This window comes from Homalodisca vitripennis, chromosome 5 (genome assembly GCF_021130785.1).
Source record: "Homalodisca vitripennis isolate AUS2020 chromosome 5, UT_GWSS_2.1, whole genome shotgun sequence".
NCBI classification, from domain to species: Eukaryota; Metazoa; Arthropoda; class Insecta; order Hemiptera; family Cicadellidae; genus Homalodisca; species Homalodisca vitripennis.
The window spans coordinates 27,623,847-27,635,028 of NC_060211.1; the positions used below are offsets into that span (position 1 = coordinate 27,623,847).

General features: G+C 32.0%; 1 protein-coding gene across 1 annotated transcript in view; it reads right to left on the reverse strand.

The window, feature by feature from the left end:
• LOC124363395 (serine protease nudel) overlaps nucleotides 1-9,140 on the reverse strand; it is a 38,006-nt gene extending 28,866 nt beyond the window's left edge. Inside the window, exons 1-4 of the mRNA XM_046818646.1 lie at nucleotides 9,063-9,140; nucleotides 6,389-6,522; nucleotides 5,563-5,730; nucleotides 542-2,113 (exon numbers count right to left, since the gene is read on the reverse strand). Coding sequence (XP_046674602.1) covers nucleotides 542-2,113; nucleotides 5,563-5,730; nucleotides 6,389-6,482 — 1,834 coding nt within the window. The 5' untranslated portion in view covers nucleotides 6,483-6,522; nucleotides 9,063-9,140. The remainder of the gene's footprint in view (nucleotides 1-541; nucleotides 2,114-5,562; nucleotides 5,731-6,388; nucleotides 6,523-9,062) is intronic.
• Nucleotides 9,141-11,182: the final 2,042 nt, after the last annotated feature.

Below are 11,182 nucleotides of genomic sequence, written 5' to 3' on the forward strand. Positions count from 1 at the left end.
TACTATCCTAATAATCATTGGTCACAAAATAACAATAAATTAATACAATAAATATTCAAGAAATATTCAGTTCCTTTTAAATTGTTAAATTACTTTCACAATGTACTTATGTAATTCATGTAACTTTCTAAAACAATATGCATAAAACCTAAGTACTTTTTGAATACAAGAGTAATAGTTTTTTTTTTTAACTTATTAAACATTATACATAACGGGTCACCCGAAAAATTAACTTAGAAATAACAGCATATTGTATCTAAATAACATTTTTTTTAAACACACTAATTGTACTTTTTCTTTTAACATATTCTGCTGTTTATCAGTAAATGTCATACATTTTGCCTCCAGGAGTGTATAAAATTTGTATTCATAAAAACTGAATTGATACGAAATTCAAATTACAACATTTCCAATCAAATAAAGAAATAATTTTTCACTTGTGATGAGTAAAACATTGACTAGTTTTTTCTTATAAAAGCATTTCTGCAATATATTTTAAAATAGTATAGATATTACTGTAATAATAAAGTTTTTCTAATACCTGATTTAAACTGTGCTCCACCCGAGCTGTTGGTATGATAAATAGATGGTGGGTTCAGATTTCCAGAGTCACCTCCAATCTTTATATTTCTTGCTTCAGTTACGCCATGAACCACCGGAAACTGGTGGGTCTGAGTTGGAACATACATGCAGAGCACGGGATTATGAGGGTTATGGTAGTTATACAGGGGTTGGGGTGGAAAGGCTGGGGAATTTTGTTGAGGAAATAATATGGGGGAAACACTTTGTATTTGTGATTGTCCAAAGTACGGGGGATAAGTTCGAACAGGAGGGGGAATGCCGTGGAAATTGGAAAGTCCGTCTCTGTGAGGCCAACCAGGAGTAAATGGAGGTAGCTGACGAGAATCGTAAGGAAATTGTGACATTATTGGTGCACCGTTGAATGTTGGGAAAAAATACGGGTTGGGTGAAGATATAGCAGTTGGAACGTGTATGCTTGGTGATTTTGTAGGTGATAATATTCGTTCAGCAGCAGTGGGCGCCAAACTAGGAGTGTCATCATTAGGTGTGATCACTGTTGGTAAGGGTGGTTTTGTATCCACTCCTTTATCTCCTCTGGAGTCATAGAAGGCAGGGTTATGGCCAGTGAGACTCTGAAGTACTGGGATTGGTAGACACACAAATCCAGGAGGGACATGTGAACCAGTGTTATGTGTTTGGAAACAAACAGGTTTCCAAATCCGGTTATTGGCAACCGTAAGTTGTTGACTTGTCTTGACACTTTCCGCAAAGTTTGAACCGTCTGGGCCTGTAGGAGGATACGACAACTTTTTCCTGACAGGTTCACTCTCACTTAAAATGTGACTTGTAGTTTTTGAAGAAAAACGGTCTTCCTCTTCATGGTCAGTTGGCTTCAAATAATTGGGATTGTAATGCAAAAAATCATACTGAGGAATATTCCCATAATCGGGACTGCGTTTCCTTGTATACTTATCTTCTTCCAAATCATCAAAGTCTTCAAGGGTAATTTTTTGTGTACTTTTTGATACTTGTGATTTCCTTGTGGGATCTGAATGTGTGATTTGTTTCATGTTAGGTTCAAGCATTAACTCAGATTTAGACAAATTGTAGAGAGTCACTTTATTATTTTTTACTTCTGTAACATCTTTTCTTACTAGCTTTCTTTGGCAATTATCATAAATTTTATTGAATTGTACTTGATTAGTTAGGGTTAGAGAATTTTGTTTTGGTAAGAATTTGTTTGCATAATTTTGGGATAAAATTGTTGAGCAGTCAATCTCTGCATTAGAAAGATTATTTATGTGTTCATGTTTGGATTCTGATGAATTAATACTTCTCTTTATTCTGTTATGGATATCTCCAGGGTAGATTGTCAATTCATCCTCAAAGTTCTGGAAATTTGAATATTCAGAGCTCATCATATCCTCAACTATGTCACTCAATACTAAGTTTGAGTCAACACTTGTATTATTTGTATTGTTTATAAACACTGAAAATTGTGAAGTATTGTAGTTGGCTGGATTTTTTATTTCTTTACCGAAATTAATTAGAGAAAGGAAATGCTGGAGTGCTTCAGACCCACTTTTGAAGTCTGGAAAGAAAAAAATCAGATTTATTCAAAAAGTCTTATCCTACAATATTAATAAACACAGAAACAACAAGTTATATTCAACTAACTTCTACATGTCTTTAAAGACAAAAATAAATACGTCTCAGAGGCAACGTCATACTGCTATCAAATTACCAATAAATTTTAATATTACTATTGTTGAAATTGTAATACACAGCGTTACTGAATGTCTTGACTAGTCGTGATTACTGGCTGAAGTGAGAAGTCTATATATACACATAGTCTTTGTAGTGTTGCTACTTTTATTATAACATATATTTATTACATGCAATTGGACCTTCAAACATGTTTCAAGTGACAATTTCAGTAAAAATTAATTTTTTGTCATGGAATAAAAGTTTAGCAGTGACTCTCTTCATTCTTTTCCACAAAAGGGGGAGCCTATCGTAATCTGCCCATTCCCCTATGACTATTTATAGATCTCTACAGGCAACTTAACAAGCATATTTAAGAGGAAGAGTTAGTATAATTAGTACAGTACATAGTAGACAGTACTGATAAAAAGTATGGCAAATACAGTACATAGCAGAGAGTAGATTTGATGTTAATTGTTTATTATATATTTTTCTTACTGAATTATACTTGCCTGTTAATCAACTGTTTATTTATTTATAGTGATTTGTAGCATGCTGTACTGATATAGAGCATGATGAGTGCACTACATAGTAGACAGTACTGATAAAAAGCATTGTGAGTACAGTACATAGTGAACAGTACTGATATAGAGCATGGTGAGTACCCTACATAGAAGACAGTACTGATAAAAAGTGTTGAAATTATAGTACATAGTGGACAGCATTGATGAAAAGCGTGGTGAGTACCTACAATACATAGTGGACAGAACTGACAAAAAGTATGGTGAGTACCTACAATACATAGTTGACAGAACTGACAAAAAGTGTGGTGAGTACCTACAATACATAGTGGACAGTACTGACAAAAGGTGTGGTGAGTACCTACAATACATAGTGGACAGTACTGACAAAAAGTGTGGTGAGTACCTACAATACATAGTGGACAGTACTGACAAAAAGTGTGGTGAGTACCTACAATACATAGTGGACAGTACTGACAAAAAGTATGGTAATTATAGTAAATGGTGGATAGTACTAACAAAAAGTGTTGTAATCATACAACACTTATAGTACATAGTGGACAGAACTGACAAAAAGTATGGTGAGTACCTACAATACATAGTTGACAGAACTGACAAAAAGTGTGGTGAGTACCTACAATACATAGTGGACAGTACTGACAAAAAGTGTGGTGAGTACCTACAATACATAGTGGACAGTACTGACAAAAAGTGTGGTGAGTACCTACAATACATAGTGGACAGTACTGACAAAAGGTGTGGTGAGTACCTACAATACATAGTGGACAGAACTGTGAAAAAGTGTGGTGAGTACCTACAATACATAGTGGACAGAACTAACAAAAAGTGTGGTGAGTACCTACAATACATAGTGGACAGTACTGACAAAAAGTATGGTAATTATAGTAAATGGTGGATAGTACTGACAAAAAGTGTTGTAATTATAGTACATAGTGGACAGTACTGATAAAAAGCGTGGTGAGTACCTACAGTACATAGTGGACAGTACTGACAAAAAGTGTTGTAATTATAGTACATAGTGGACAGGACTGACAAAAAGTGTGGTAATTATAGTACATAGTGGACAGCATTGATGAAAAGCGTGGTGAGTACCTACAATACATAGTGGACAGAACTGACAAAAAGTATGGTGAGTACCTACAATACATAGTTGACAGAACTGACAAAAAGTGTGGTGAGTACCTACAATACATAGTGGACAGTACTGACAAAAAGTGTGGTGAGTACCTACAATACATAGTGGACAGTACTGACAAAAAGTGTGGTGAGTACCTACAATACATAGTGGACAGTACTGACAAAAGGTGTGGTGAGTACCTACAATACATAGTGGACAGAACTGACAAAAAGTGTGGTGAGTCCCTACAATACATAGTGGACAGTACTGACAAAAGGTGTGGTGAGTCCCTACAATACATAGTGGACAGTACTGACAAAAGTGTGGTAATTATAGTACATAGTGGACAGTATTGATGAAAAGCGTGGTGAGTACCTACAATACATAGTGGTCAGAACTGACAAAAAGTGTGGTAATTGTAGTATAAAGTGGACAGTACTGACAAAAAGTGTGGTGAGTACCTACAATACATAGTTGACAGTACTGATAAAAAGCTTGGTGTAAAAAAACAAGTGTGTGGTCTTGTGCAGGTGTGGAGTCACTGGAGGGAAGTGACATCAGCCAGTTGGCAGATCTGAATATTACACTCCTTTCAAGACTACACCGTTCCAAACAGACACTGTTTAAGTATAGTTTTGAATGTCTTAGCTATTTACTTTTAGTCACAATGTTTATGTTATCTTTAATCAAGATCAAAACATACATTTATAAAGGCTGGGTTAAAAATGTTTGTTTATATTAATTTAATACCATTACACTAAAGTAATTAATTCAAATTATTAAATTATCTCTAAATATGAAAAATTTGGAAAGTATTGATTACACGTTTGTTGGAGAAAATACAACACAAGTGCCAAAATAGTCAGTCTGAGAAAATGCAACATACGTACCAAAAGAGTCAGGATATCTTAGATTAATTTATGGATGAAACCTTTTTAGCCAGCCCTTATTAGATTAATGCAATAATGTTCTACAAATATTAGGGGATTGTTAAACTGATATGGTACCAACCATCTGCTGTGTAATGGTACAATTCTATGTATTTTGGCATAGCAGCAGTTTCAATACATTTTAGACCCTTTTCCTAAATTTTTAATCTGTTATTGCATGGACCCAAGTGACAAACTTTTAAGGTCTACTTTAGAGATAACAATAAGAATTACAATGTTTGTTTTCCAAAACATATACTATATTTGGAGCTAGAAAACTCTTAAAAGTAATAATACAAAAAAAACTGAAATCTTATTTTAAAAAACTTGTACAAATATGTGGCCTTATTGATTTTCAGTAGCGCAGAATTAATTTTAGCCATAAACAGTTACATTTTGAGGGAATCTCCCTTTATACACACAATACCGTATGCTGCTGACTAAGTTGAATTTTAAATTTACGAGACTGTGTATGAAATCTAATAAACAATTTAACACTCTTCGCCTACACTTTATCATACTTAATAAAGTCTACTTTGACGTTGGCCTCTGTAGATACTTCTATGGCCTGGAGTTGCCAAAAACCAGTATAGTACATATATCTCCTAGAAGACTGCTACTTAAATTCTTATATAACCTATATCATCACCTTGCATATTATATTACTATTTAAGAAAACACCATGCAGGTGTATATGACATCCACCAGGACCAATCTAATAATAGTTAAATATACATACATATCTCACCGTTGATGTGGTAGGTTAAGGAAACCGTCAGAGTAACAAAGAACACAAGAGCCATGAGTGCTGCTATTGTGAGGCTCAAACAGTATTTTCCAGACTTCTTGTGATATGTACCACATTTCGGACAGAACCGTGATCGCATTTTGAAACAACAAAGCCGCTGAAGACAACCTGAAAATGTATGATTTTAATGTGCAGGCTGTATTAATATATTACTCTGTTAGTAAAACACCATTATATACCTTAAGATTTTTATTACACTGTACTCAAACTAAACGAATACCTAGCAATACTCATTAGAAGTAAGCTATCTCTAATTACTCATGGTTTCCTATCATTAAGTTTCCTTACTTGTATTTTGTATGATTGTAGTTAGTATTTTATACGTTCTTATCATAAATTCTTTTATTATAGACTAAAAAGAATTATATTACTAACAAACAAAGTAACTACACTTTTACTATCTTGTAAACTGTTAGCTCTTATGAATACTGTATAAAATAAACTTTTGGGCATTAGCTTTATTTAAAAAAATCATTTGCATCAAACATCCTTTATTAGCTGCTGTAAGAAAAAAAATAAAGATAATCCATATTTTTGTGGTGATTTATAAGGAAAGCAATCTGTAAAAAGAAATGTAACGAAGGCAGAGAAATTACATTAAGGTAACTCAATAACATTTAGAAAAATATTGGTCTTAACGGAGATCCTTGGAGAATTCCTACTAATAGCTGGGAACTTGTACTTCCATTATCTTACTCACTTAATATGGGTTATTCTTTATTGGCGATAGCTTAGGTGTGCAAATGATAAATTATTTCAAACTTACTTGTACTATCTCCAGGATTGGTGAAGTGTTCATAATGTGGTTGGTAAAAGTCCAAATTTGCTTTATCACTTGAAAATGATTCCGGATGCATCATTATCTGCAGAATTTTCAAATTCTGAATGGAATTTTAAGTTCTGTAATCAAAATTGGTAAGTTTCATGAACTAATTGTCTGAAAACGACTTTCTCACAAAAATTCAGCACGGCCAACCCACGACTACTGCTATTATAACTGTAATGAAGTTTATAATCAATCAACTAGAGGCTGGCAAAACTACCATTTCTATTCTATTGCATTTCACAGAGGCATTTGATTCTCTGGACCATGCTCAACTTTTAGTAAAATTGGAAGCAGTTGGTATCAGAGGAATTACAGCCAGATGGTTTGAGTTATCTGTCAGACAAGCAACAGGTGGATAAACTGCTACATGCAGAAAAAGGATTAGTTTGATATATGAGGTCCAGACCTCTTCCAATTGTAGGTGTACAACAGGGATCTGTGCTGGGCCCTGTTCTTTTTAACTTATTTACAAATGGCATGCTCACTTATTTAGATGAATATGCAATGACCATCATGTATGCAGACGATACAGCTCTAATTCTCAGTGACAGCACACCTAATACCCTGGAACTTTCAAGTCACAGTGCAACAGAGGTGGCGGTTTGGTACTGCCAAAGCAACAACCTCGTTGTAAACCAAATTTAAGTAGCTTGTCGTGAAATGCACAAAAGAAGAGGTATGATTGCTACCATACCTTGAAACTTTGAATGAAGCTAAGTACCTGTGTATTACAATTGACAAAGACTTCAAATGGACCACACATGTTGACAAACTCTGTAAGAAGGATGCCATATTGAAACTAAATAGCATATTCAGCTGGCCAACAATCTGTCTAAGTTGATATATTTATAGGCCCAAAGAAACTTGTGACTCCCTGAAATACTTGTTTGAAAGTATTATGACAATTATTCAACCAAGGGGTGACAAAAATAATAAATTTGCAATTCTTACAGGACACTTTTATTTTAAATTGAGGCATTTTCAATTTGCATTTGAATTTATGTAAGCTATTGTAATCTAAAAGATAACCTGATTTGAAACAACTTGTATTTTAAATACTTTTACTGACTTCCTCTCAAATATATTATAGGAGATTCAACAACAAAAGATCAGTTATGGGTTCAAATGGCATCCCTCTAGGATCAGTCTTAACCATTTTAAGTTCATTGTTTACATAATTGATCTGCCAAAAGCACTCCCTTTCAAATCCATATAACACTACTTTATTAAAATTAAATAAAAATGCCCAAGAGCTTTAAACTATATCAGTATCAATGAATGGGGCCTCAACTAATTGATTCTTTGGAAATTCTCTTAAAATTAATATTTGTTCAATCTTGTGAACAAACAAATTCAGATTGTGTTACTCCCCTTGGAGTAACTCTTGACAATAAGCTAAGTTGGAAACATCACACAAACTCTATTTGTAAAAATATAAAAAGGAAAAACTATCCAGAGTGATTTTTATGTTGCAGAAGATCAGGACTTTTTAATTATTAACATTGCACTATGCTTGTTCTCACATCAACTATGGAGTCATTTTATGGGGCAATTCAAGTGCAAACAAGTTCTTATACTGCAAAAACGTGTAATTAGAACCATCCTGGGGCGAAAAAAAGACTCACGTCTTGGAAATCACATTTTGTTGACCTGTCCGTGTTAACAATTCCTAGTATGTACATTTTAAAATGCCAAACTTTAGACAACTTAAATGACTGTACAACTAGAGATAAGATTCACTCTAACAAAACTAAAAATGAATTAAATATTCTCCATGTCAGACTATACAAAAATCAAAATCACTACACAAATTAGCTTGATGTTTTTTAATTTACTACCTGAAAGTTTTAAGACCCTGTCTAAAGATAAATTGAAAAGTTCACTGCATGAGTGGCTGTTGTGTCAAGCGTTCTAATTGTAAAGATATATTGTATACATCAGTACCTAGTTTAACTATTAATATGTATCTGTGTATATCTGTATATACTTGTTTTATACATTTATTTCTTTGACATCTGACCTCAAATTTACTAAATTACCACTGATATAACATGCCTACTTTAGAATTAAGTTATCTTGTAAATTTACAATGTCGATTACAATTATTTATAATCGTTAAGAGACAATAAAAAGTTCTTATTCTTATTATAATCCAATGGCAGAGTCTTTTTACAATAGAGAATTAGAATACAAATTTGAGAACAGATTTTCTTACTACAAAGAAAAATGTATAATTTTTTTAGTAAACAGATCGATAATTTAACAGAAAATGGGTTTTTTCATTATAGACAATGTGAGTAAATAAATTGGTTTGAAGTCAAAGTATAAACATAAATTTCTATTAACATTAAATTCTTCTGTAAATAAACATTTAAAAATTTATCAGAGAGGTAATAATGTTTAGCTTAGCACTCAGTTAAAAGGAACTGGGCAAAGAACATTATACATATCAATAATAGACTGTCAGTAAAACATTTTAATTTTTTAAAGCTTAAGCTTTTTAAAGGTAGTATAAGAAATAACCTCATTAGTAATTTTTAATATAAACTAACATCAATCTTAAATTGTTTCCACACTGAAGGAATGACATTTTTGAAACAAAAAAATACTTTACCTTTTAACTCATAAGTAGCAAGAAGATTTTATAAACAGTAAATACATAATCACAAGGAGACTAAAACTATCCCACAGGCTCTGGACGTGAGAACCACCCACTGACCGACTTGTCAAGCTGACAACTGACACCGATCAAGTGCTACGTCTGCAGAATACCACCCCCAAGTCTTCAGCTATTCCAGCAATTTTTGTCAACTCAACCAAAACAATAAACCTCTCATCCTTTGTTCCAAATATGAGAACAATCAAGGTTAAAGAGACACAACACAAGGAGTCCACATGTGGTGTTTATTACAAATTTCAAATTGAGGATCACAAACAATTTAATAAAATAATGTTGAATTTTAAAACACCCAACCTTTTTCCATCTCAAAATTCAATGAAAACTGTTACTATTAACTTTAAAGATGATATTTAAAGTTGACTAATTAAATTAATTACTAATTAATATACTAATTAATTAAAGTTGACGAATTTTAGTCAAAAAATAACAAATTTAAACAACACTCTCACTCACTGTGTGCAAAATTTGTTTTGTGAATTTTAAACTGTTTTTGATTCTACTAGTTTTTGATTTTGTTACTAATGTTAATTAAAAAGGTCAATTAACTTATAGTGGTCTACACTATACTTTTGTTTAATATTTGTTCATATCTTCAACAAACTACAAAATTATTAATTTAAAATAATAGCTGCTTTTCTACTTAAATCTTTCTATATATCATAGTACACTATAGGAGTTAACCCCTAGTAAGCATTTAATGTCCTTAGTAAGAAAATAGATTAGCTGCACCTATATATGGAAATGGAGGAAGACCTTGGAAATTATAGTATTAACTATAATTTCATCAAACCAACAAAACAAAAAAACATTATAATTTATTACCAACTACAAAAACTACATTCTTGTTAATACATATAATTTTAAAATAAATCATTTTAAGACTTAAAATGTAAAACTATTTCAAATTACTGAATGAGTACTTAATAAGTTTCATACGATTACTGTATTTCTTAACCCCACACATTAAATGTGTCTATCCATCATGTACGATATTTATTAGAGAAGTAGTATATTGACAAAGGTCATTACAACATGATTGTTCATAGGTTGATTACTTATACCCTTGATTATAGATCCTAAGGCTTGTACTTTGTTTAAGTAATTATTATTATCCCCACTGCCATCAGAGTGAAGAGTCATAAAGAAATATTGCACAATAATAACCTGGTATTTGGTGAAGTTAACCTGAAAAATTTTCATTCTGCTACAAACTGTAAAATGGCGGTTGAGTTGACTAACATCAGTTTTCCAGCACAAATCGGTCAACTGACTCAGTGTTTTATGAAGAAATAGACAGCAGATTTGAATTTTTTATGAATATTCAGAAATGTTAAGTAAACTATTATAACTTATTAAACCAATTAGGTTTAGTCAATATTAAAAAAAATTGAAATTTAACACACAAAAATAAACACACTCAGAAGATGTTTTTTTCAAAATATTGTCTTATTTGTAATTCTTAAAAGTATGTTTGAGAACTGGTTCAAAAAGTTTTGGTTCATATTTATCAAACAGTAAACTGAATTTGAAATAAAACAATACAATTTGAAGTATATTTTTTTATTATTTGAACCAAAAACAATTTAAACTTTATTTTATTAACCAAATATGTTTTTTTTGTTAAAGCTATACTTTTTATGCTGAATTGTTAAGTAAATAACGATAAGTCTATTTTACTAAGCTGGAAATCCAAACCAAATCCTTATATGCCTTGTGGTTTATTATCTTACATGAAAGTCTTAATGAAATAAACCTAAAACAGTTTTAATCCACTGGGGAGTGGACGTAAAGTAAAATAATAATTAGTTATAATAGATACAATAAATAATCATTTATTATTCTTTCCATTAAAAAAGAACATGTTTGCAACCACTTTTGTATAGTAACTACAACATGAGGCTACAAAAATTTCAGCTTGCTTCTCAGTCTGCCTTATAGCTTTATTGCAATAATTATTGGCTTAATGCAACTTAATTGGAAGATTTCATAGCACAGGCTGAATGTTTATTATACCTGTGTTACATGTAATTTATTGTATAACCAGTCCTTATCAG